The sequence below is a fragment of the Bos grunniens genome, chromosome 20 (assembly GCF_055505025.1).
Source record: "Bos grunniens cultivar Pamir isolate PY7600 chromosome 20, Bosgru_T2T1.0, whole genome shotgun sequence".
Taxonomy (NCBI): Eukaryota; Metazoa; Chordata; class Mammalia; order Artiodactyla; family Bovidae; genus Bos; species Bos grunniens.
In genome coordinates this window covers 62,511,544-62,539,047 of record NC_141184.1, presented here as the reverse complement: position 1 = coordinate 62,539,047, position 27,504 = coordinate 62,511,544, and the positions used below count along the sequence as shown (strand labels likewise).

General features: G+C 45.7%; 1 protein-coding gene across 2 annotated transcripts in view; it reads right to left on the bottom strand.

The window, feature by feature from the left end:
- Nucleotides 1-218: 218 nt before the first annotated feature.
- MAP1B (microtubule associated protein 1B) overlaps nt 219-27,504 on the bottom strand; it is a 93,231-nt gene continuing 65,945 nt past the window's right edge. The window contains exons 1-6 of one of the 2 annotated variants that reach the window (XM_086361058.1): nt 26,729-26,926; nt 23,592-23,674; nt 21,016-21,156; nt 8,827-15,313; nt 5,739-5,977; nt 219-4,591 (exon numbers count right to left, since the gene is read on the bottom strand). In XM_086361058.1, coding sequence (XP_086217184.1) covers nt 4,436-4,591; nt 5,739-5,977; nt 8,827-15,313; nt 21,016-21,147 — 7,014 coding nt within the window. In that variant the 5' untranslated portion in view covers nt 21,148-21,156; nt 23,592-23,674; nt 26,729-26,926 and the 3' untranslated portion in view covers nt 219-4,435. Of the gene's footprint in view, nt 4,592-5,738; nt 5,978-8,826; nt 15,314-21,015; nt 21,157-23,591; nt 23,675-26,728; nt 26,927-27,504 lie in introns of those variants that run through there. The other variant, XM_086361057.1, reaches the window with a different exon arrangement.

Genomic DNA, 27,504 nt, shown 5'->3' with positions numbered 1-27,504 from the left:
GTTGGACACGACTGAAGTGACTTAGCAACAGCAGTTGTAAAAATAGTAGCAGGGCCCTCTCAGAAGTTTACCAAAAACCAGGGAACCCACTCTGCAAAGAATATAATCACCCTCGTAAAAGAACCCCCGACAAACGCACACCTCTGTGGGCAGCAGATCCCAACTCTCCGACGCGCCCAACAGCAATACACAGCCAAAGACAGCACAGCACACACACCCACTTTTGTATTTTTATTGTGGAACTGATTCTTTTTTCTTTTACATCAAATATCCTCAATGGAAGAGGGGATATTGCACACAAATATCATAAAAGCACTACGTATTACTTTCACTGGAAACTAATTTTCTACATTAGATATGACTGGATAGGATAGAAGTGATGCAGGATTATAAGACGTAATACCATACACAGCTGCGGACCGACACAAACACCATTCAGGACGAGAGAGAGGAGTGGGAGGTGCTTCTCGGCAGGGCCCAGGCCCCACCCTCCCGGGGGAAGGGCCGTAGGGCCTTCTGCTGGGCAGCCTGGTCTTAAGGCCCCATCTCAATGGCTCCTTTTTTGGGGGGAGCGCCAAATGAGTACAGAGAAGCTGTTTATTTTTCCCTTCCTTTTCAGTTTTTGATGCTGCCTTTTAAAATGAATAAAGTCATAGATTTTTTTTTTTCCATAGTAAATAGTTTTAATACCAGGTGAATAACCTAATCGCCTTCAAAGAAGTGCTCATCCCTAGGCTGCTTTTGGTGTGTTGTTCAGTTGGTTAAATGATAAAAAAGCTTTACAGTTCCTTTCAAATGGAAACAGGATCGTTTCTTCTAAATCTGAAGTGCAAAAAAAAGTTATTAATCTAACTCACCATATCATTACTGAGCAAGAACCTCCTGTGACAGGTGACTAAAGAGGCAAGAAAAGCAATTTCAGAATTGCAGAACAGCTCCTGAGAGCTGAAATTTGGTAACAGGGAAAATGGGAAGTGGTAAAATTTCCATTAGCAAATGATTAAACCTTATTAAATGAGTATTGGAAAGCTCCTAAACTGTGTAAGCTATTGGAGACACTTAAAACATTCATATACACTGGGGAAACCATTCACTATGATATGTAAGGTTAAAAAAAAATTTTTTTTGAACTCCATGGGAAATGGCATATAAGGGCTGGGGGAGGGGTGAAGGGGAAGGTCAGTCATTGTATCCAGTCCCACCACAAGACTGAGAAAAGCATGCACAAGGATTGGGTTTTGAAAAACGGGATAGAATTAGTTAAAATTGAAAATGGAGGATCATCTCTAACATTTAGTCTCTGTAGAATTTTAAGAATACTACCAAAAAGGTCATGATCATGAGTGCTATATCTCGATGGAATCCCATCATTTAAACAGAATGTAAATTCCTTCCACTCAAATATTCAATCTATACAATTGGATTACATAATCAGTATGAATAAAGCTCCTAGAAGTCTGTGTCAATCTTTAGCTCTCACCATGAATGTACATGGTACATTGTGATGGCTGTTTCTAAACTAATTGTGTATTTATGGAACTAGCAAAATTAGGTTAGTCACACAGGTAGGAAAGGTGTCTGGAAGGACAGGAGCAACCTATAATGTAAATATTGGTTTTCCTGTGATATTTGGGCTCTGTGGTCATCACTGAGAATAATGGATGGAGAAAGGTACTTATCTATTTAAAGAGCCAGCTGATCAGGGACAGCTTTTGTGTATTTTTTCCACTAAATTCCAAAGCAAAAAAAGAAAGAAAAAGAGTGGGATAGAATGGTTATATTTGAAGACTGGCTATAATTCTCCTAAAATGTTTGGTTTTTTTCTTAAAGCAAAATTATATACATGGTAAATTAATGTGGGAAATTGGAAAACAATTCCATCTTCTATCAAAGAAAAATCAACCAGAGGTCTGAATTTGGCAAGAAGGCTGGAAGTCTCTTTCTCTTCCAATGAATTCTGTGAACCAACTTAACAACTAGTTATTAAGAATTATCTTGAGTATCGTAGGTTGGCTCTTAAAACACCTTTGAAGTAGATGAGTTTATACTCATTGAAATCCATTTTTGTCAATGAGTTTCCTATCATGTGTTCACTTTTTGTACCCTTAATGCATTGTTCTTAAGGACTTCCAAGAAACAGGGTAATAAATAAAAGCTGCATTTCTAGAGAAGCCTAAAAAAAATAGATTAATTTTTTAAAAAAATTAAACATTTGAAAAATGTAATTCACAGCATTAAGTAGACTGCATTAGGTCCTCAGTGAAGGGACCCAGAAGAAGCATTGTTTAAACCCTCATAGTAGTTAGCAGTGCAAAACACACTTATCAGACAAAAATAAACTAAAATGTTAATTCTGAAATAAATAACTACATAGGAAATAAAACGAGGTGATTGTTGACTACTCCGTAGGTCTTAAGAGTCTGCAGGAGACACAAGGCGACAGAGCCCGGAACAGCTGTCACCAAAAAGTTTGCCATATCTGAACACTGGGTGCGCTGATCTGCAACTTGAAACTTGACGTCAGTTTTAATCATGAACTGGCTTCCCAGGTTCACAGTTCAGTGATAACAATGATGAACATGATCTCTGAACTCTACATAATAAACCATAGGAGCTGGAAATTCATTTGCTTTCAATGAATTTTTTTTCCCAGAAAAGAAAATCCCAAAGCAAATTTTTGCTAGGATCCTTTGAACTTGTCTTGGTTCTTTTACCTCATGGTTGAAGATCTTGAAAGAAGTATGCAGGATACCACTGGGTGATGTACTTGTAAAGGCCTAGAAAAGTTTAGCCATTCTCCCCCACTCTCAAATAGCACATACCCAGATTTTTGTTATGGGACTCAAGGGGTGGGAGGTATTACTATTCCTGGTAGGATGGACTTTTAATAAATATTACTGCAATATCAGACTTCAGTTTCCACCAGAACTTCAAAAAACACTACTCATTTTTTTGTCTTACAAAACACTTAAAAAAAAAAAAAGGACTGTCACTTGAAAATTTTCTGTGCATTTTCCTGTAAATGAAAAAATCTGTTAAAAAGTTCATCTATGAAAAGTTCCCACATATCTTAAAAAAAAAAAATTCTTCTGTACACTTGTTCCCATAATTATGCTGAAATTAATGGAAAATTAAAAAAAAAAAAAAAGCCACTGTAAGACAAAGGAAGCTAAATACTGTACACTTGCTGAGAACCTCTTCCACCATTAAGATTCATTGTTTTCCCAGTTCTGATCATAGAAGCCATTTTAGTCTTGAACTTGCAGTAGTAAAGAAGCTAAGACAGGCTCAACTTGTTTGGCTGAGGGGCCTGAGGTGGTATTCAACACAATGCTCAGCATCAGACTGTTGCACCAATCAGGTAAGCTCCAAGTACCCCTCCCACATGCACACACATGCTCCTGTAACTGGAGTATCTATAATCCTACACGGATGTTTTATAAACTTGCTGTCTCACATTAAAAAATAAGTGCATCAAGTATCTTTGTACATTCAAGTCACTTCCTAAGGCAAATTGTCTACCTGTGTACTCCCAACTGCTTTGGTATTTGCTTGTTAATTGGGGTGGACTTGGGTGTCTCCGCATGCAGGTTAATTGACTCAGAGTGGACTAGCTGTGTGCACAGATGCTGGGAACATGCCTTAGATCAATCTACTTGTGTGTTTGAAGAGTCTGAGAGTTCTGAATGGGGTTCAAACCACTTGTATGTCCAGTCTACACTCCCTACACTATGTCAGTGTGCAGCCTTCAAACTGAAGGAGCTTAATTAAGGCGTGAAAAATCTCACATGCCCTCATAACAAGTGTTGTTCTTTTCTGTTTTCTTCCAGCCAACTTGTTTTAGGAAATTAAGACCCTTTTTGATGACTCAGACTGCCACAAGTTACAAACTTTGCAGACAACAGAATAGACAGAAAATGCAGACGTGACTGTTGGTTATTTTCTCCTCCCTGCCCCACCCTGCTCTCTTTCTCTCTGGTATCTCACCAGCACTCTTTACCATTACATCTCCTTCTCTTGCATTCTTTTTTCCTTCTCATTCTCTCTCTCTCTCTCTCTCTGTCCTGTGTTCCCTCTCTTGTGCACGCGCACTCTCTCTCTCTCTCTTTCTCTCTAAGACAAATGCCTCTACCTTAGCAGAAGTCAGTTGGGTTTGCTAGTGCATGGTTTCCAAATGTTCAGCAGAGATGAACTGGGGTAGGTAATTTTGCAGTAACTTGAACCCTAGTGTGGGAAGACTGCTACTTCCCTTAGCAATCAGCAAAAACTGAGAAATATTAGTGACTTGTATCACCATGACACAGTATAGTGTTTGGCAGGTAACAGTTCAGCGACTTATTTAGATGAATTGACGTTTTTTTTAGAAAAGGTGGTTTCAAATCGAAGAATTTCTGGAAACAAAGTTCAAATCCTGTGGTGCGGCTGACCTTGGTTGTTACAGTTCGATCTTGCATGCAGGGAAGGATTCATCTTGCATAACCACTGTGCTGCTGCTTGCTAAAACCATGATGTTGAGGTCCTGCTGTTTCTCATGGGTCTCCTGGTACCATTCCCTCATCACTTCTGAGTCATGAGTCGGGATCAGGGTCACCTGCAGGGAGAGAGAAAACAGCTGCTGAAGAGCAGAACCAGAAATGAGGTGGGGAAAAATAGAACAGCAGTAAGGTATTAATTAGACCATTAGAAAAAGAAAGGGAAAGAGAAAAATATTCTATTGTCCTTAGAAAATCCATAGGACTTTCCAACTTACATTTTCTAGGAACCAGAATAAAGCTGCTAAAAAATTAGTTTTTCTGGGGCAGTTGAAGACTAGAACCAAAAGCAAGTCATGACTAGCCAGTTAGTTCATCTGTATCAGTTTTCAATTCTTTAGCATTATGAGAAGTTCTTCAGTTAAGGTGGAATTTCTTGTATTTTCTTTAACACAACTGATGTTTTACATTAAAGATATTGCATATTTAAAACAAAGGGGCTTTAGTTATTAATGCAGCCGAAAACCTTCTAATTGCATGTTAACTAACATTTCATCATGAGATCAAAGATTTATGTCTTTGTGTGTGTGTTTGGGGACAGAGGAGTGGGGTGGGTAAGTGATTACTAGCTTAAATTCTACCTAGTATTCAGTAAGAGGCCACTGAGTGCATTAGATTTCATATGATGAAATAACCAGGATTTCTATTTAACATTATGCAAATACAGTTTACTAGATCACTATACAAAACCGTAAGTAAAACTTAGATAAAATCCATAACTGAAATAATGAGTGGTTTGTGGCTCATTACGATGTTTGGGTGTTGGGAGTGTCCTGCTGAGGACCATTTTCAGCAGTGCTCCTGCAGAATCTCATGTGGACAGCTGATTTTCTAAATGGCCATATCTCTAGCTTTTGTCTACTTGGGAAAGACAAGTAAAAGCTAATCTTTATCCATCTCACATGGAAATATGACACTTGGTTACGCTGGTTAATTTTCTTGGTATATGAACGGTGTGTAATCTTGGGCCCACTCTGCAGATTATACTTTAGGGTGGTAAAGTGGCCTTCCTCCAAGTCCATGGTGGCTGGTGGCGCGAATGCTTTTAGACCAGCTTGTGTGTGTGAAATCCACTTTGTCCAAGTGCAGCAGGCCCCGTGGGCACCTCATGGGGATCCACGGTGGTGCCTCATTAAACACGATCCCTTCCTGCTGCCTCTGGACACAGCTCCACGTGTTGTGCAAACACCGTCCTGGAACTCTTACCTGCATGTTGCTGCCCCACTGGGCTTTCCCTTCCAGCAAGGCATCCAAGACAGCCCGGCTGGGCTCCTCAGCAGCAGGGTCGTTCCCACTCACCACGTAGTAGGACGATCTCACTCTCTTGAAAAATTCAACGTCGACATTCTTACTATTGCTATGGTTGGGAATATAGCATAGGTCCAGGTACACAGGGGGGCCTGGGGGCACAGCTGAGGGCTTGGACGTCTTGGTGGTTCCTGGCCCTTCAGTAAACAAATAAAAACAAAGAGAAGGCCAGGGTCACAAAAATGCAAAGAGACTCATCTGTCCAGCAGACCTTCCCTACTTATTCCCCAGAAGGCGCTCTGGGACATGGGAGTGGGTGTGGGCACTCCCCTCTCTCACAGAGGGCATTTGACACTGGCAGTCTGAGACAGCATCACTTGACTGTTTACCATCTCAGGAGAAATGAAGAATGGGGCGTTTCCCTTAAACACATTAGCAATTAAGAAGAGTTGCCAAGGCTTTCCCCAAAGATAGAACTAGACGCTAACACTCCTAAAAGAGCTGCTAGTGTGTCTTTTAATTTGAAATGTGATCTAAGAAATAGATTTTAAAGGACAAAGGAAAGCATCTGCATTTGGTAAAGCATAGTTAAGTCATCTTAGTAATTCATGTTAGGATTTCATTTAAAAGCAGTTTGGCCCACAGCTGAATATTATTATCCCCTCACATTTGATCTAGCCAGTAGTCAGATCTTAATGTCATATGATCTCCAAGACCCTCAGCACCTCAGCCTCATGCATAAACTGATGAAAACACTGTATTCTCTCCTTAGGACAGTCCTCTAAATGGTAGACGTCTCTCTTTAGACAAGACTAGATACCAAACTTTAGCAACAGGAAGGTTCAGAAAGACTCTGCTTTCTCTAGCCAATCAGAACATACCGGACTGAGGTAAGGGGTAGGTATGTCACAGCCAAAATTCCCCCCAAGTCAGAAAGCCTGGGCAAAATGAAGGTTCAGATTAATCTCAGTTTCTGGCTACCTTGTTTCTAGAATTGGCTTTCTGATTTGTTCTAATCAGAAGGTTGAAACATTAACAGAACTAGCATTGTAAGGCAGTGGTTCTTCCTCCTGGCCACATGATTAGAATCACTTAGCATGCTTAATACAGATGCCCTGGCTTCAATGGCTGTGGTAAGGCTTCACTGACCAGGGTACCATCACTTTTTAAAAGCATCCCAGCCAATGCTAATGTGTATCTGGTTTGAGACCACTGCTGTGAAACCACTTAAAATACTAGCAGGATCCTCTAAATTTAATTCTCTTGCCTTTCTCCATGGGATGTATAGAGACTGCCATCCCACAGTCAAAATCAGCTATGAACTGGTTTATTTTTATTTTGGAGGGCAGGGGGTAGTAAGAATCAGCCAAACTGGTATTTGGATAAACTGAATCATTTCATGAATAGATTAACCAGCCATTATAATGAACCTATGCTAAAAGTCCTAAACATATTCATGTGTAAATCTCCCAAAGAATTCTGACTTGTAGCAGAGGTTTGTGAGTTACAGTTCATCTAATATTTTTAAATGCCTGCAGTTTCCACTTGCACCTTGAATCACTCCCGTTGACACCAAATGAACATTGCTCATAGAAGCCCAAACTGAGAGAACCACTGGAAGTTGACCCAGGTTTGTTTTAAAATTAATTAATAGTGCAGTTTTGTCTTTTAAAAAAATCTGTTGGGAAAGCATCCTCAATGTAAATTCAAATTAACTCACTTTCCCTCAAAATTATCTTTAAATGACCAAAAAAAAAAAAAAAAAGTGATAAAATCAATTGTGTGGGCTATAGTGTAAGTTTCATGAGTTTGGTAGCAAATTTCAGTTGGGTTTTTATCTGTTTGAATTGATTTCATGTTTTCTCCTAAGTGCATGGTCACTGTCAAGTCCTTTAGATCAAGATTTATTATCTGGTGGCTCTATACAAATTCTAAGCATGAACAAATTCAGTTTGTTTTCTATGTGCAAATAAAAAGAGGAAATCTGATATGAGTCTTGAAATTGATGCTTCACGTTGCCTAAAAGTAAAAACTTGTAACTAGTACTTCCTAAAGTACTAAATACTGAATTTTAGAGTTTCAAAGGTTCGTCTATCAGATTTTCCATAATAAATCAAGAAAGTGTTGCTTATTTTTTGCTTTACATGTTTGTGAACTGTGATCTAAAACCTTCAAGTAACTATGTAAAGCAAATAAAATATATGAATTCAAATCCCTGTGATTGTTTTGAAGCAACAAAATGAAGCTGGATCATCAGAAACCCAGATTCATCAAAAACCCAGATCACTGCCGAGAACTTGATAAGTCTAAGAACCTGAAGTCAGGGATGCTTGCTCTTGCCAAGTTGAATTTCGACCTAAAACAAGATGTTGAGTCTGTATTAGTGAGGCAGTGTGGTCAGAATGGAATAAGTAGAGTCTTGGATGCTCTTTTCTCAATCTGTACTGGGTACCCAGTGGTCAGCTGACCTCACTGGTTGATTAACCAGAGCACTGCCTTGAATGAAGATGCATCTCCAGCCAAGTGATTTTTTTAATTTAAAAAATGTTATCATTTTAATTAAAATATTTTTACTTTTAAAAATGGAACCTAAACCTTGGACCTATGATGTTTATTCCAGGCTTGCCTTGGAACTCTAGTTCTCCCTAGGCCTGTGGGAGCTCCTGGCTCATGGCACCTCAGCTTGATTCTGGGGCCAGCATGGTTGAAGCCAGTGTCAACAGAATCTTCCTGAGGAGCCTGAAACACACATCTTTGGTTCTGAAGATTCGGACAAGGCTGCAGTTTTGCAAAAGGGAGCAAACCCAGGGGCCGCATCTGGGAAATCAGAGCTGCCCTGGGCTATATGCTGAGCTCCCTGCAAGGCCTGTGGGCTACACTGGGTGGGTCTCCCTACCTTGTGGCAAAAGAAAATGGTGAAAGGAAGGAAGGGCACTAAGCTGTGCTCTCTCACCTCCCCAGTACAAAGTCAGGGGGAAAGGCAGAGGCTGTAGCTAAAAGTAGAATTGCAGTGTCCTGTTCCAGGATGCCAGCACCTCCCACCTACCTGCAGTTGCCGTCTTCACCGATTTGGATGTGGAGGCATTGGCGGCATTCTTGGTCTCCTTGTCTTTCTCTTCCCCACGTGCAGCTTTGACCTCAGGAGTGGTGGTAGTTTTGGTTGCTTTTTCCACAGATTCTTTCTTCTTAGGAGAAGCCACTTTGGACACCTTATCCGAGGATTCCTTCAAGGCCCCTGGCTTGGGTGAAGCCGCAGAGGGCTTGGACTTCCCATCACCCTTCTTGACAGGTGAGGACGACTTGGTCTTGGTACCAGGCTTTTTGGTCTTGGTCTTCTCTTTCAGGTCTTTCTTCAGAGCTTTGCCCAGGTTCTGCTCGATGGCCAAGGCCTCCGGGTCCATCATGGACACATCAGGGTGGCGTGGAGAAGGGCTACGGTCCTGCATGGGGGCCGGAGGTGGATCCATGTGTTTGTAGGTGACGGTTTTATCTGTGGGGATGGTTTCCGACTCATCTTCAGAGTCAATGTTGGCATCAGCTGTGATGGAGGGGCACTCTTCAGTCTCTGGAGGGACATCAGAGTCAGTCTGGGACGGGGCGGACTCGCTGACTGAGGTGGGAGGGGTTTCATCACATTGTCGGCCCTGGGGCTTCCCTCCAGGGGGTGGCGGGGCTCCTCCTGACTGGGTGAGGGGCTTTTCCGATTCTTCAGTTGGCTCTTCACTGGCAAACCACTCGAGAGGATTGGGATTAATGAAGGAGGGTGAGAGCTCCGTCTTGGGATGCTTGTATTCGCAGGAGGACACAAGGCATAAGTCCACATCCTGGCGAGCCTCGGAGGGGGACTTCTTTTCTGCTGTGTAGCACTGGTCTGAAGTCTCATAGGCATATGAAGATACCTGGGGGGCTTGAGTGATTTTCTCTGGGGTCTCATAACAGTATGCGGAGGCATCTGGGGATCGAGTGGTTGTTGTTGATGTCTCGTAGGAGTAACTTTCAGACTCAGGGAAACCGGCAGTTTTCTCAGTGGTCTCATAAGAGTAGCTGGAATCCCCAAGTGTGTGGCCGCCCTCTTCAGAATCATCATAGCCATTGCTGATGTCATCCAGGAGCCTTCGAGACCGCTCAGCCTTTTCGTAGCTGTAGGCACTCACTTCAGGGGTCCTTATGGTCTTCTCACTTATCTCATATGCGTACCCAGACTCTTCCGGGCTCCGGGTGGTCTTTTCAGTAATCTCATAGGCATAGCCACCATCTTCAGGACTCTTGCTGGCCTTCTCCATCGTCTCATAGGAGTAGCTGCTGTCACATGGGGATTTGGTGACGCTCTCAGTCTTCTCATAGTAATAGCCACTCACATCTGGGGTCCGGGTGGTTTTCTCATAAGCCTCATAGTCGTAACCTTCTTCATCTGGAGACCTGGTCGTTGTCTCAGGCTTCTGATAGGCGTAGCTGAAGTCTCCAGGTGTCTTTCCTCCAGTATCCTTCTCCATGCCAGGTGTGGTCAAATCTCTATTCAAGGCTAGATGGTGCGGCATCGTATCAAATAACATGGAGGCACGGAAGCCATAGGGCTCTGCAGACGCTGCATCCATCGGTGGGGGAGAGGCAGTGTGGCACGCTGCTGTGCTCTCTTTGACTGCAGAGGTAGAATCTGAAAGACTAGGGGAATACAAAGGAGAGGATTCTCTTGGGGTGAGTGGAGAGATATCAGATTTAGGAGAGAGCTTCTCAGCATCCAGACTTTGCACTTTTTCAGAGGTGAGTGAGGCATATAAGGATATGTCTCTGGGAGGAACAGCATCAGACAGAGTATCTTCTTGGAGAGGAGATGCTATCTGAGAAGGGGTGTGAGCAGAAGAGGTGGATGGGGAAGCCTCCACCTGAGACACCGAGATGAGCTCAGAGAGATCATTATCTTGGGTGTAGGACGGCTCCTCTGTTGGTGGGATCTTATGGGATAAACTAGAGTCCTGCATGTCAGAAGGACTGTAGTCCACCTCAGTGGGCCCGTTTTCAGTGATATGAAGCATGCCTGCACCCACTGTAGGGTGATCGGGAGACTGACGACTGAAGTCCATAGCAAGGGAGTGCTCAGGGGACTCCTGGCCAAATTCAATAGACATTGAGGATTGTTCTGATCTGTGATCTTGAACTGGAGTCTGAGACTTGGCTGTTTTAGGGGAGAAGTCTGGTGGAGAAATTGACATTGGTCGTGGGCATTCTTCTTTTGATGGAGACATTTCTGTTTCCTGGAAAGTGGTAGGCGTTTGCACAACAGACACTGAGAGAGAGTCATCTACTTCAGTGGAGTGTGGGGATCCAACCTCAGCGTGCAGTGAGGGAGACACGTCATCTGTCGTTGGCTCTGGGAATGAGCTGGTAGCCACAGAAGCTGTGGAGACGGAGGCCACCCCTTCCATATGAGAGTATGTGTCTTCAACTACCCCCTCATCGACAGGGGTAGCTGACTTGTCTGAGACGGTGCCTTCAGAAATGGACATCTTAGTGTCTTCTTTAAGAGATCCAAACTGACTGACATCTATTTGTGTAGGAGAAACATCTCCTCCTAACTTCCTTTCATCTAAGGTCAGTCCTGCTTGAGAACTCATGTCTTCAACATCATCAATTTTCTTTTCTTGACCAAAGTCTTCCTTTATTGGTATAAAATCTGTGCTTTTCCGTTCCTGTTTGTCTTGGAAAAGACCAGTGGAAGTCATGTCAGAAACTGGACTTATTTGGTCTGGAGAGGCTTCTTTTTCATCCTTTCCTTCAAAGGGGCTTTCGGTACCTCTGCCAGGAGCCTTGTCATCTGCACTTAGGAAACTTTCATATGCAGACTCGGATCCAATTAGGGGAGGGCTCCGTAATGGAGACAAAACTTTTTCAATAGGAGATTCTGAGTCAGGCACAGGTTCATCCATGGGGCTTATGGAAGCCCTTTCACTTTCATCTTTGGCATCACTGAATTCAAAGCTCACCGGGACTGCTGCTGGTTTTTCAATGACCTCTGTGGGAAGATGACTAGACTTCTCTTCAGTTGGAGATTGGTAGTATGGTGTGTGGCCAGCACTGCCAGTCACAGACTGAGATGGAGACACCACTTCCAGGGTCTTATCCTCAGGACTGGCACAGTGTTCTTCCACTACTTCTTGGGTCACCTCAGGAGACACTGGGACAACTTCTGCTTCTGCTGAGACTTTAATCTCATTGGGTGTCAGGGAAAAGTTCACGCTACGTTCACCCAGGGGGGTCTTTTCTATGGGTGATGGCGGAGATGGACTCAGGGATGGGCTCTTGGGTGGACTGAGTTTTTCATCCAAAACTGGTGAGATGGTGTCTTTCATCTCCAGCGTGGCACCAGCTCTCACATCTTTCTCTTCAGAGTAGTAGGCCTCACGTAGAGCAGATCTGCTGAATTTGTCTTCCTCCATGGAGGAAGGTGGTGAGATGGTGGAGGCTGAAGCATTGTAGTCCCTCCCATCAGTGGCATCTGTTTTTGACCCATCGGAAAGTCCGTTGAGAGATGTCACAGCAGGTTTGGCATATTCCTGAGAATACAGTGAAGACTCGTATTTGGTGATGTTTACAAATTCTTGAGACGGGGACTCGGTCTCTTCATTGTTGGTCTCGTCACTCATCACGTCTCGGGGAGTAGACATCTCATCCATGGGGGTGGGCTCGCTGGATATCTCAATGGTAGACTGGGTGTAGCCGGAGGTGGCCGTGAATTCTTCAGGCTGGTCTTCCCGATTCTCCTCGTCAGAGGCAGTGGCCTCACTCTCCGAGCCTCCAGGTAAAGTCTCGTCGTGAATAGAAGAGGCAGGTTCTTGGACGGGAGACTGGGCTCCCACAGGCTTGGGGGCCATGGTGAGGAACCCGTACTGGGCCTCGGCAGCCTTGTCCACCACAGCCCTCACGTAGTCTTCTGCTTCCGCCTTTTCGGGCTCGTAGTCTTCCTCCCTAGCGTCCTCGGCTCTGTCCTCCTCTTCCGCCTCCTCCTCAGACTGCTCGGCCTCTCCCTTCTCCAGGGCCTCGTCCATGTCTTCTTCGGCTCGGTCGTCACCACTGGCCACAGACTCCCTCTTCTCCTTGACGTGCGCATCCGCCTCAGCCTTAGCACTCTCCTCCTCCTCCGCCAGGCTGTGCTTGGAGGTGCTCACACGCACGTGGTCCTCTGCGTCCTCTTCCGGTTCCTCCGCCTCTTCAGTTTCTGCCTTCTCTTCATAGTCTCCGGTCTCAGAGGACTCCTCGAAACCTGCACCCTCGTCTTCAAATTTTTCGGTGTCCTCCACCCCCTGCTTCTCAACGGGCTCCAGCTCCTCGGGGGTCTGCTCACACTCCCCCTCCCCTTCAGTGGTGGTGATTCCCTCATCAGGGGACTCGGCGGGGCCTTTGATGACTTCGGTCTCTTTCTGGATGACATAGGCTTCGACGGGCTCAGTTTGCTTCAGTTTCTCTTCATCTTCGATCAGCTCCAGCTGAGGCTTGATGTCTTTCGCGACGTCGACCTCTTCAGCCTTCAGCTCCTCAAAGTCCTTGGTCAGATCCTCGGGGGAGGACATGAGGGACCTCTCGGCCTCAAGTTCTTTGGCGGGGCCGGTGGTTGCTAACCCAGCCACAGCTGCTGCGGCAGCCACGGTGCCAAGGGCTGCGGCCGCAGCCTCTGCAGTCTTGCCTTCCTTCTTGACCACTTTAATCTTCCCCTTCTCCTTTGGTTTCCCAGCAGCCACTGCCTCTTTCTTGACAGGCTCTTCCTTCTTGGGTACTTTTGGTTTTAATGCAGCCGGTTTTTTTGCTTCAGCTACTGGAGTAGGTGATTTCTTTGTGTCTTTAGGAAGTTTCTTAATTTCTTTTTTGGGCTCCTTTTCCTCCTTTTTAATTTCCTTCTTTTCCTCCTTCTTCACTTCCTTCTTGGCTTCCTTGAGTGGGGTTTCTTTCTTAACCTCTTTTTTGATTTCTTTTTTCTCTTCTTTCTTGATTTCTTTTTTGACTTCCTTTTTCACCTCTTCCTTTTTTGGTTTTTCCTCCTTCTTGACAGGTGTTTTGTCCTCCTTCTTAGCCACTTCTTTCTTTGGCTTTTCCTTTTCCTTCTCCTCTTTCTTCTCTTCGGCTTTTGGCTTTGTCTCCTTCTTCACCGTCTTCTCCTTGGTGACTTTGGGTTTGACATCTGTGCCCTGCTTCTCGGCGCCCTCAGCTTTGGCCGGGGGCAGCTCTTCTTTGCTGGGCGTCTCCTTTTCTGTCACTGGAGGTTTGGTCTCGGTTTTCACAGGTTTGTCTTTTTTCACCGTCACCTTTTCTTTGCTTTCAACTTTGGGTGCCTTTTCCAGCCCTTTTGTGACTTCAGGGGTTTCTTCTTTTGACTCCTTTCGCACGGTTTTGCTGGGGAGTGGTTTTGCGGCTGGTTTCAAACTCTCACGGCTGTCAGCCCTCTGTTTCAGTTTTACTTGTTTCACGGCAGGGGTGGCCACCTGGCCCGTGAGGTCCTTCTGGGTGGCCAGCGGCTGTTTCAGGAAGTCCAAATGTTTGAGCTTTTCCAGCCCTTCCAGGATATTGTATTGGGTACTGTTGCCAGGAAAGAGAACTCGGATGATCTTTTCTGCAGGGTTTGCTGGATGCCACACGATCAAAGATGAGACTGATGTTAAGTAGGAAATTGGGATGTCTATTTCTTGACCGTTAGGCAAGATTAGTTCAGCCTTGTCTTTGTTGGTGCCAGTCCACTGCTGCATGAAATACTGCATCTCCTTGCTGCTCTTGACTGGGTTAAGCACATACATCTCCAGTTTACCAACTCCCATTTTTTGGAAAAGAATGACAGGATCGATGGTATTGCCTACGCTTCTGAACAGAGGTTCTGGCTTCATGGACAGTTTGTTTAGGTACTGGAGAGTGAAGCAGGCTTCTTCTATGCTTCTCTTCATCTTGATGTTTGGCTCTGGATTTTTCAGATTTTCAGGTACATTGAGAAATACAACTCCTAAGTCGGGAGAGATGAGGTTTTTCATCCAGTCACTATTGGTGGTGGAGCCCTGGGACTGTTCCTCCTCGAGCTCTGCGATTTTCCGTTGGAGCATGCTGTTTATTCCAGGCAAATTGTCATCCCCAATGTGGGTGAGCAGGATGGAGTCCACTCGGTCCAAGTGTCGGATGAGCTTCCAAAAGCAGGATTTTCTTTCTGAGCCTCCGTTGATGAGCATATTGAATCCATTCACTGCAAACAGTGCAGAGTCGCCCCTCCCTCCTGGAAAAATGTAACAGCAGGGCTTGGAGAGCTTTAGAAATCCACCTGATGTGGGGGGTTCTAGGATGTCAAAGGGAGACGGGACTTCCACAGATTCCGAGAGATATTCGGTAAATTCAGAAAGTCCTTCCATTTCTGGCAATATAGATGCTGAGTTGAGTTTAATATTGATGAAGTCTTGGAGATTGTGTCTGTCAAGATTGGAGTTTTTCCAGTCCCCTTCTTCGGGACAGAAAAGGGTTAAGCTGGCTTTGTTGGCAGGATGGGTGGTACTCAGTAATTCCCCAATCTGGGATTTAAAAAACAAATCATAAGAAAAAAAGAAAAGGTTTAAGTGACTGTCATCACTGATCCAGCCCCTCCATCTATTACTAGGTATTACAGGACCATTGGATGCACACAGGGCAAATGTCAGGTGTTGGTAGGTAAATATTTCCATACTGGTAAGCTAACAGCCTCTGTCCTGACCGCTCCTTCCATTCCCTTCTGCCTTCTCCCTGCCCCCTCCACCACCTCAGACCTCGCCACCATCTGTTCTTGCCCCGCAGGGGATCTTCAGAATTCTGCTCCACTTCTAAGGCCAGTGACTGTCTGGATGATCAGTGCCTATGTGGTTATGAAACACTTTGCACAGCACCCCTGGGTACTTGCCATGCAAAAATGCCCTTTAAAAAGTAATAAACTATCACAGGAGAAAGTTAGGTGAGTCATTTCACCACTGATATAAAATGTTTCTTATATTCCACTGGGCCTGGCTAAAAGGACTGATGACACATTAAAAGAATTTAGATATAGTGCACATGGTGTCTATATTTAGAATTTGGTAGGTAGAGAAGAAAAAAGTTTAGTGGCTTCTTTTCGCACCTTGGAGATAGGAAGTTATAGACCACACATTAATACAAAAAACTACTGGTTCTGGCATCAGTTCACACTGTGTAAAGCATGAGTGGTTCATCCAGCAGACTTTCTGCAAATACAGATACTCTGAAACCATGATGGTTAGAGCAGTTGGGTATTACATGAGCAAGTAGCCAGATTTGTCCCCAATTTGCTCCCGTTTGAATCCAAGGTGGGATGTTCTGCTCCATTCTAACTCCTATTCTTTTCAGGGCAAGCCGGGCCTGAGTGGCTAAAATCAAATTCGGCTAAGAGGTGCGGCAGGTAAGGATATGATCCAGCTGTGTACAGGTGGTATTCAGTCACTGACTCTTTTTATGTGAAGCAGGTAATCACCAAGCTCAAGCAGAAGGTAAAAGGATTTAAGGAATAACTCTGTAACCTTTGGCTCTTCACCTCTACCCAGAGAGCTTCTATGAAACAAAGGAAATGACTCCCAAAGAAAACAAGGCTGCACAGAATTCTTAGGAAGTCAAGGGCCTTAAAAAACAGCCAAGAGGCTGGTGAATGTAAAACTATGATGTACAAGAGAAAGCACAAAAGAAAGTCAGCAGTGCCCAGAGATAGAAAATCCACTTCCTTTGGAGAAGCAACAGCGCACTATGCACAGGACAAGAACCTAGCCCGTCAAGGAGACGGAGAGGGTCCAGGAGGAGGAGGAGAAGTAAGTACTATGGCCTTGGACCAGCCCCCAGAACTGACTTCCAGACCTGTGCCAGCATGCACGCTGGAGAGAGGGGGCCCTCGGGACAAAGACTGGGTGTCACAAGTGCCCGTTCAACCAAGGAACAGATGAGAGCAACGAAGAAGAGCCGACAACATGTGAAGTGACAAGGAAACCTGTGACTATGTCTTAGACTTGGAAACTGAGGCTTTCTCTGAAAGGATTTGGCAATCATCATCATAGTAAATGGCAGCTAGTAGAGCCCATTATACCAGAAGTTCCTGAACAGGAGAAAACACATCTTCTCTCTCTCTGTATCTCTTTATCTTTGTTTCCCCAGTATACCATCAGGTTCAATAGATGCTTGCTGAACTGTGCTGAACTTGGCCAATTCAGTACATGCTGTCCTCCTGAAGTGGACATTTGGGAAGTGACCACAACCCAAGAGTACTTCTCAAGAACATTGGTTGCTACCCCCCAACCTTGTTCTTACAAAAATGGATGGGAGACAGGACTGGAAGAAATACTGCTCAGAGTAAAGACAGTCTTTTTTGTTAATTGCCTTTTCTAATTAAGTGCAGGCATACTGGAAGAGGAAGGAAGATACAGGAAATAAGTGACTATGCAGATAATATTAATGAAATAAGAGTGCAATTTCTAAGCCATACCCTACTAACTACATTTCCTTTTGATTAGATTATGTGCTTGGCTAATGAGGAAATACAGCAGACAGCATATCTCTGGGATTTAGCAAGATGTTTCAAAGGATCTCTGAACATTGTGACAATAGCTGAACTTATAGCTGCTGGTTTGCATCAACCTGGAAAGGGGTCTGTGGTGGGCTCATTTATGTCCTGTTGGTACTGACTTGAATGGTGGAGGCAGGCTTATCAGATCTGTGGATAGCATGAAAACAGGAGGCCTTGGAAATGTGGGATGGCAGAATTAAGACATTTAGAAAAGCTCTTGACTTTGGAATGATGATGGCTAAGTCAACTCTTAATGGAGGCATTCTAAGGGATAAATGTAAAGTCTAATAAACCAGCTGGGAAAACAGGATTGGGAGAGGGGGGCGTATCAACAATATCCATAGAAAATACTCAGGGATTTTAGTTGATAGTGAAGTGCCTTTATCATAAGGCTTAAAGCAGCTTAAATTTCAAGGCTCCTCAGTGGTCTGGTCCCCTCCCAAAGTCCTGTACTTAATTGTGTATCAATAATTTTCTTCTTTTTCTTAAAGGGAGCTCCCCCCCCAAAAAAATTATGTTAATTACAGAGCTCCTCAGAGCCTCCCTTCTTCATTGACATTTAATTGTGGATGGTGATGGTCAAAAGTTACTTTTAGACTTATTGAAGATTGTATTGAAAACTATAGAAGTCACTAACTCTCACAATCCACAGAGTTTGGTATCCAGTGTGAGTCATAACGTTTTAGAGAAACTGGACAAAAACAAACTATAATTGCTGGTTCCTTCTCTTTGGCCTCAGCCTCTAAATGCTAGACCTGGGCCCCTTTCTCTGCTCACACATTTCTCCCTTTAGATTATGTCATCTGTTTCTAATGTGCTGATGGCTTCCACATTAACATCTCCAGCCCACTCTTCATTCCCCAAGCTCTGGACCCCTGTATGTAATTGTCTGGTAACAGTGCCAAGACTGAGCTCCTGAATTTCACCCATCTCCACCCCTGTGCCTCCTTCCTACCACTGGACAGTGATGAGAGAATATAAGGAACTTTTAATATCTTGTTTTATGAAGAACACTGAGGAGAACTGAGAATGATAAATCTGGAAGGCGAAAAAATTGGCAGTAAAGGGTGTCTAAGTCTAAGATCTAAGACACTGTCAGGTGGAAAAGGGATCACATTCCTTCCTTGAAGATAGGATGAGACATATAAGGAAAAACTTTCCAACAGAGAGACTGAAAAATGTCCCCAGGAGATGGTGACTTCACCATCCTCAGTTTGCAGGAAGGGATGGATTAGCCAGATGACTGTTCTATCTGTAGGTTCTGGTTTTGTAGTTGATCTCCAATGACTAAGACTCTGCAAAGCTGAAGCTTAAAATGTACCGATAATTCTGTTATTCAGCCCATTTATTTTTAGCTATTCTTGTTTTCTTTTTTTTTTTTTAATGTGTCATTTTTGTTTTTGCCAAATTATGTTTCTGGTTTCTCTGGAGTGACTGGTATGTTTCAAGGACTAAGTAAAAGGAACAAAAGTAGACACCAAATGGCCTTTAAGATCCATTAGTTATTGAGTCATTCTGGCCTCAAAACCTTTTCCCAAGGCAACAATAAGGATCAGAGCTCTAAAAAGCTGCTAACCATTGGCCTAGTCCCATGGTTTCCAATCCACTTTGGCTATGGCATCCTTCCTCCAAAGTCCAGAATGCAAAAAAAGATAAAGGCCCAGGTGCTTTGGTTGGAACAAGGGGAAGAAAGTAAATTTAACTCTATGTATTCCCCTTTCCCTGTCTTCCCGCAGCACCCCGATACCACTGACCTAGTCTGTAAGGGAAAATCCTAGAGATCTTTTCATGTGTGTTAAGCAGCAATGTTCACGACACTGTGCCTTATTTAAAGACATTTGGGGTCCAGATGGGTGGGTTGTGATGCCTCCGGATTTAAAATTCCAGCAGTGACAAACCCTTTCCTTTACATATGTCCCCAATTCTATTTTACTGCCAAAAAAGACAAACCCGTGACACAGGGGTAGAAACTGACCTGAAACAGGAATGCAGGAGCGGCACCCACGTGCACATAAATAAGCTGAGGGTGCCGGCCTGAACCCAACATGGGGAAGCCAGTCAACGGCCCGCCTGCACGTGGCACTGGGCCCCGGGGCTGGCTCCAGGCCCCGGCAGCCCTCTCTCTTGCCAAGGTGCTGACGGCCTGTGTGACCTCTCAGCTACCAGACAAATCCACAACGTGAACCTGGGGACACAACCCTGCGAAAGATTCTGACGTTGCGGTGCTCACCCACCCATCTCAGGGCAGTGGGCAGAGGGAGACAGTGCCCTGCCGTGGGCTTCTCAATGCCACGAACAAGGTTGTGCCGCGCCTTTCCTAGGTGTGGACGCCACAGATACAAGACGATCAAGACACGCAGCCTGAACTCCAGCAGCCCTGGAGGAAGCCAGAGGACAGCTCTGCAGAGACACAGGGCGCAGGCCTCCCTTGTGAGGTGGGAACAGTGGGACCGGCTCTGCGGGTGCCCGGGGCCCTGCCTTGCCGTGGGGAGAGCCTGGGCTATCTGCCTTGGGACCCAGATGACATCACAGCTTCTGAAAGCCGGAGCTTCAAATGCCAAGTAAAATGTTCCTTTTTATTCCGACCCAGTGAGCGGAGAAACACAGTGATGTCATCCCACCAGTCTTTTTACAAAAAGCCTCCAGGTGAGCCTAATGAAGCTGGGCAGTTTATTTACAGCTCTTGCCAGTGATGGAAAGTACACAGAGAGCTCTCTGATTTGCAGGGCCAAGGAAGATTAAATGCAGAAAGACAGATGGCCCTTCCCAACACCCCCGAGACTAAGAGGCCGCCCTCTCAGGAAGTTCTCAGGAAGATGGTTTTAAATAGATGCTGTAACTCCTCCTGTCAGCACGTCCCTCGCCCTCTCCCTGTAGCAGTCTGCTATCAGCTATGGGTAGCCCCAAGCGGCTATGCTGACAGCCCTGAGTTGTTGCTCTAACTAGAAGACAGAGGTGCGTTATTTTGGAAAGAGAAGTTTCCTAACCAGATAAAATTCTCAAGCAGAAATAACCAAATTAAAATATTTGATCTGATTTGACCAAATAATACTATCATCCTGTTAGTTTCAATGCTTCATCATGTATCACCTTGAGTAAGATATACTCGTTAGATGTGTTAATGATCAGGCTTCAGTCCAGCTACTCTAACACTCTTTCTCTTGGGGCATGGACGTGTGCTATGGATGCACCCCATTTTCCTACCTGCCTCCTTTCTTGGGCTACTCAAGCAGCCCAAGCTCAAATACTGGAGCCAGGCATTAAGAGAAATCAGAAATAATTTGACCAGGAGAAGTAGGTTACATGCACTGAAACAAGGCAGTTAAATACTACCCCTAAAGAGATCTTTGGAGTGCTCTTTCAGAAAACAGGCAACCTGGGCTTTCTTGTGGACTCTGTCATTCCGAGTTCCTCCATCATCTCTGCCATCTGTAAAATGATGACTGTTCCAACCCCCGCCTCCATCGGGCAATCAGAATGGTTCCAATTAATTATATGGATGAGTGCTCTAAATTCCTCTGGTGATGAGCCACAGGACCCTGTACCACGTGGTTTTGCTTATTTCAAAGGAGTACCCCATCCCCTCCTCCTATCTCCCGTGAATGCTTTCAAAGATCAGCCTAAGGCGACAGCAATAACCAAGCAACTGTAAAGCGAGGATACTCCCAGACAGGAGCCTACCTCTTGATCGGTGAAAATCTCTATGAAGTTCTGGAAAGAGAAAGAGCCGGACTGGAGAATGAGCTCTCCGGTGTTCTCAAAGCACTGCCCCGTCAGCACGAGCAGCTTGTGTCGGGCGGCATCCGTGATCATTAAGCGCACCTGAAACAAAGCAGGGGAGCGCTGAGCTGTGCTGGGCACCGGCCTCCCACCCGCAGGACTGGGCTGGCCCTTGGAGCACTTCAGGTTCCTAACCAACAAGAATCTCTCACTTCCCGGTCTTCACACTGCCCCGGGGTGTTGGACAGAGCCAGCGCCTGCGATCACCAGCTGCCCACGAATGCCCTTTTCCAAGTCTGGCTACAACTGAGACAGTAGCAGTAGCTGACTTTCTCCCCTCGGTTTCCGTGTCTTTTCAAAGCAGTCTCCACAGCTGGCAATCGTTGGTTGCACAGTTGTGCCTGCTGGCAGCGTGCAATCTGTGAGACACGACACTTCACAGGCTGACTCACCAAGTACAGGGCAGGTCCCCCAACTGCTGCCTCAGGAATCAGAGGGCTCCAAGGAAGGCCCAAAGGCAGCCCCTCCCACCCAGGACCCCTTTCCTGCCAAGCCGAACACCAGACACTCAGCTCCAAAAGCGGTCTCCACTGGCATCAGGAAGGTGCCTGACACTGAACTTGAACATAGACAAAAGGCCACCCTGATTGGGAATCTTTAAACAGACTTGTGAACCATTTGCACAAAAGGACTCTCTGTTCTTTTAAATGGCAGGGAGCCAGCCTGTCCTTCAGCAGAACCACTGCTCCAAGCACCAAGGTTATACGTTCTAAGCCCAACTCAGTTCAGCACAAAGTGACTGGCAGGCATCATGCAAGGCACTACGGGAGGGATGGAAAGTAAACAGGACGTGACCCACTGTCCCCACGAACCCCACAGTCCAAGGAACCGCACATGTACCAAAGTCATCGTTCCAGCCCCATCTGCTCCACAGGTGAACCTGGGCTCTGCAAAGAAATGCCTTATTTTTTCCTTCTCCATTTCTCACAGGCGATGTGCCTGTACATACATTCAGCCTCCAGCTTTTTTCCAAGTTTTATCTACTTTCTGATTCTAATAGCCAGGGAGACCACGAGAGCATCATTTGCCTCAATCTTGTACCTTCATGGATTATCAAAGAGGTCCTGCTCAACCAGAGAAGATGACATGGGATCAAAGCAGGCTATGTGACAACAGCCAAAAGGGCAAACAACCCAAATGTCCATCAACTGATGCGTGGATAAATAAACGTGGTGTACCCATACACTGGAATAGTATTCTGTCATAAAAAGGAAGGAGGTACTGATACAGTCTACACGTGGATGACTCTGGAAAATACTATGTTAATTAAGTAAACCCAACACAAAAGGCCACAGATCGTATGATTCCATTATCTGAAATATTCAGAACAGGAAAATCCATAGAGGTAAAAAGCAGATTAATGGTTGCCAGAGGTTATGGGGGGCTGGTGACTGCTAATGGGCTTGGGATTTTGGGGGGTGATGGATATGTTCAGGAATTAGATGTTGATGACAGTTCCACAATATTATGACTATACTAAACTCCAATGAACTGCATACTTTAAAAGGATGGATTTTATGGGTGTGAACTGTATCTCAATGTAAAAAAAAGAAAACAATCTACAGTCACAGAGATGCTCAGTGTGGGCAGAAGAAAGGCCGTGGATAGTGGAGGTGCCTGGGTCTGCGGCTGTTCTGACACCCAAGAAGCAGTTCAACTTCAAAGGTGCCAAACTGCAGGCAAGGCCCTGGGAATGGAGATGCATCACTTCCTCTGGGCCAGGGGACCTAAGATTCTCGGTGTTAGCCTACTGACCTTACAGTAGGCTCTGAAATACCCAGTTATGCTCTCTGGCAAAAGTTTTATATGGTGGTAATAAAAACAAGAAGAACGGCCAGCATTGATGTTTTGGTTGCCATGTGCCATGCCAAGTTCTAATCACACGACACTTCTGGACACATCACTAAATGCAAGCACTATTATCATCTCCATTTCACAAAGGCAGAACAGAGACAAAGAGATGGTCAATAACTTGCCTGTGGCTACTTGCTAGTGGGTGGCAGAACCCAGGCAGTCTGGCGGCAGAGCCCATATTCCTGACCGCTGTGCTATCCTGCATTTCAACCGTGACCAGGGGGTGGGCAGGATGTGCTGAGAAAGCTTGTGTCTGAGAAGCCTTTTTTCTCCACATTTGGGTCACAGCCGTATCAGCCTGAAGGCTTGCGTCTAATCAGCCTGCGACATCCCAGCCAGACTCCGTACCAGCAGCACACCCTCTGGGTACCCCCAGCATTCCACACCCCTCACCTCTACAGAACCCTACGGTCTGGCCAGCGTCCTCCACTCTGTCCTGATCGAAAGGGGCAGTCTCAGGTGGTGCTGATGCAGAGAACCAGCCTTTGGCCAGGGACACAGACGCATCCCTGGACCCAGCACTTGCTTCCCCCCGCCTTGTCCCTCTTCACCAACTGCCCCATCCCCTCTCATCAGCTGGGGCTCTGTCCACTGTGTGAGGCTCCACAGATCCACATGCTTACCTCAGTGCTGACGGCTTCATCTGAGGGGTTGATCAGGACCACTGTTTCTAAAACGTCACTTCGGTGATGAAGGATCTTTTGTCCTGCAGGCACAGAAACACAGACAAAAGAAGAGACCTTTAGCTTTTTCCGGATTAAAACCACCCCGCCTGCCTCTGGGACAGCAGAGGCATTGCCGCTCAGGGCACCAGGATTCTCCGCTGTCCTGGGAAACACAATGGGTGTTGCTAAACAAGAGCGTAGGCCCGGCAGGCTCCTCCCGAGCTGGGTCTGTGTGGTCTGAGGCTCCGCCGGCTCTCACAACCCTCTAGTTGTCAGGCTTGATCGCCAGGCTGCCTGTGTGTGAAGGGCGGGTTTCATCTGAGACAAGGGGTGGATGCCAGGAAAACTCAACGGGGCTCTCCACATCCCCTTTCTCATGGTAATTGGGGATGTTTCTCCATATCAGCCTTTCTTCTGGTGAGAACAGTGCTGAGATTAATTAGGAGCCTTACTGTGAAATGAATGACATCCAGAAACCCAAGCTAACAATTAGCCCAACAAGCAGAATGGCTGTCTGAGGCGAGTTATAGACTGCTGCAGTATTTATTCATTAATTCTCTCCTAGAAAACTACAGGAACTGTGAGCAAATAAAGACGGAAGAACAACTCTCCCTCGGGACAGGGTGGGCAAGAAAAAAGCAAAGCGGATGGAGAACATGAGGCCAAGGTGATGGGAGAATGAAGGAGCCTGTCTAAGAAGGGCTGAAAGCCTTGCAGGACTTTTGGCTCCACATCCCTGGCTCCCCACACCTGAAAGGTGTTAGGAACAGCACGTGGCTGAAACCCCTTCCAGCAGGGGTGGTCTGGGACCTACGGATGACCTCCTACAAGCCTGTCCTTCCTCAGACAATGAGATGAAAGGGACCAGGCAGATGTGTGGTCAGGGTGGCTGATACACGCACCGCCAGTGGGGGACGGAGCAGAAGGGTGTCCCTCAGCCAGCCAGCTGGGAGACGTGGCTGGGGGCAGACGAGGGAGGACAGCGAAACTCTGGTGGCAGGAGGAGACGGGGCGGAGTCTGAGGGAGACACGCCAGAGGACAGAATGACCGAAAAGCAGCTGCTTTCCAGGAAAACATCAACCGTTCCTCAAAAAGCTAACACAGAATCTCTACATGGCCTAACAGTTCCATTTTTTGGTGGATTGAAGTATTAGGTTGGCCAAAAAGTTTGTTTGGATTTTTCTGTACCACCTTATGGGAAATCCCAAATGAACTTTTTGGCCAATCCAATAAGAACTTGAAAAGGTACTTGTATATCGATGTTCATTGCAGCCTTATTCAAGATAGCCAAAAGGTGGGGCCAACCCAAGTGTCCACCAGTGGACGACTGGATAAGCAAACAAATTATGGTCTCTCCATTCAATGGAGTATAACTCGGCCATAAAAAGGAATGAAGTTCTGATCGTTGAACCAACATGAACCTTGAAAACATGCCAAGTGAAATTCAGTAAAGGACAAAAAACTATATGATTCCATTTACATGAACTACCTAGAACAGGCTAATTCACAGTCAGAGAGCAAATCAGAGATTCCCAGAGGCGGAGGAGGTGGGGGATGTGGAGTTACTGCTTCTTGGGTACAAGTGTCTCTTTGGAGTGATGAAAAAGTTTGGGGAATAGCAATGATGTTGCATAACACTATGAATGTAACTAATGCCATCTAGAAATGGTTAAAATGACAAATTTTATATTTTTTGTATATTTTTACCAGACATTCTTAAAAAATAATGCAGTGTATCAAAACCATTGAAGAGCACACTTTAAAGGGGTGAATTGTATGGTGTATGAATTTAATCTCAACAAAGAGGTTAAGAAAAACAGCAGCTTTAGTTAGGGCTTTTTTGCTTTATATCATCAAGTACCAGAAGTACAACAGAAACAGAACATGTTGAAATACTTGGCACCATCACACTGACAAGTCCATCCTCTTCCATGGTCTTACCGTTGCTAACAGCTAATATTTACCAATGAACCCCACATTACAAATGGAAGCCCAAACTAAACAATAATGGTGTGAGGCACTGTCTCAAGCACTTCACAAGTACAAACTCATTTAGTCCGCAGACGAGCTCTGTGATATAGGTACCACGCTTATCTCCTTGTACTGTTGAGGACGATGAAGCCTACAGAACTAGCCCCAAGTCACAGAACTAAGACGTGGTCAAGCCAAGCCCTGCACGCAGGCTACTGAGTCCGCCTGGAAGTCCGCCGTTTGGAAGAACAGACATGGCACAGACACTGAATGCCAGGGGAGAGACTGGCACTCAATGCCAAGTGGAAAATCCAGAGGAATAAAATCAGATGTGCTGAAAGAAGTAAGCGTTCAAAAAGCATTAGGAGAAGAACACTGGCAAAAAGAAGGGGGGAAAGGGTGAAGACAGAGCACCCACAAAAAAGGGTAAAGTTAAGGCAAAGTATATGATGCTTCACTCCAAACGCATGAACATGAAGAAACAATGTCACACAGTTTGAACAGGTGAAGGACTGAGCCTCGAGAAAAATAATTCAATTAAGCCATGGGAAAGAACATTTGTTTATCACGAATGCTCAAGTCTGTAATTTTCTGGACATGGCTTTCTGGCTTAGTTGTTTTTGCTTTTGACAAGCATGTGCATTTCAAGCTAAAGCAAAAGAACATCAAACTGAATAAACAAATCATAAAATAACCAGAAAAATATAAAAACCCCTCCCTTTTCCAGGTCCTTCCATCAGTGGCCTCCTTGAAACAAAGACTTCAGGAGCTTCAGGGACACTTAAGTGGAGATAAAACTAGGCAAAAACTTAAGACTAAGGAGAAGTGAGTGTTCATCTCCTTGATCTGACTTTTTGACTCTTCTGTACCCAAAGCCTCAGAAAGCATGTTACCAGGGTAGGACAGTGGTCATGGCTGTGTTCTGCAGGAGCCCATAAAAGCAGATTGAGCAAGGCACCCAGAAGCAGCTCCCCCTGCAGAGCTCCTCTCTCTCCTAAGCGATCTACACAATACCCAGACCCTGCAGAGCACGCCCTTCCCAGGGCAAGTCTAGGCACAGCCCAGCGCCACCCCCTCCCGCCATGAAGACCTGATGCTGAGCTCCCCGGAAGCAGGTTCTTACCATCCTCAAGATGCTCCTCTCCTCTTTGGCTTCATCACTTGCAAACAAAACAAACGCCATGTGACAGCTGCCATTTACCTCTACTCGGTCCAAGTCAGTTTGGGGGCCTGTTAGCTCAGGAATTCAACCAAGGGAGGTTTTTCTGCCCATCTTTGGAAATACTGACAGCAGTGACACAGACACGCACCAAGATGCCATGGCTGCTTCTTCAACAAAAGCCTTTTTATAGGATCAGATTTGAACGAAGGAGGGGATTTAGAGAGAGAAAGCTTCGAGCTCTCGTCACGGCCAACTGTTGGCCAGATTCTCGCCCCAGACGACCGGTGACATCACCAGGGGCCGGGCCTTCCTGGCATCTGGTGAACCCCGGGCCCGCACCACACCCCCACCCCATGCCAGCTCTCCTGGCGGCAGGCGGCTCTGGGCTCAGGCTGCTGGGCTGCTCACAAAGTTGCATATTTGGGGAGTGTTTCACCCTGGGAAACAGGCCAGGCATTCTGAAGGAGAGGCCACCACCCTCGCCTGCAAAGGTCTCATTCAGCTGCTTCAGAAAAGAAGTTCCCAGGAAAGAGAGACAGCAGGGTGGCAGCCTCTTTCAGCCCCCAGAGCCGGCATTCTCCAGAAGCAGCTCACGGGGACCGTCAGGGGCCCAGATGGATAGTTAGGTCTCCTCAGCCCTCGTCTCGGGGAAGCAAAAGCAGGGGTTGGAGATGGACCGATGGGGTCACTTATTACTGTGATAAGACAAAGTCTTTGAGGGCTTCCCTACGAAACTC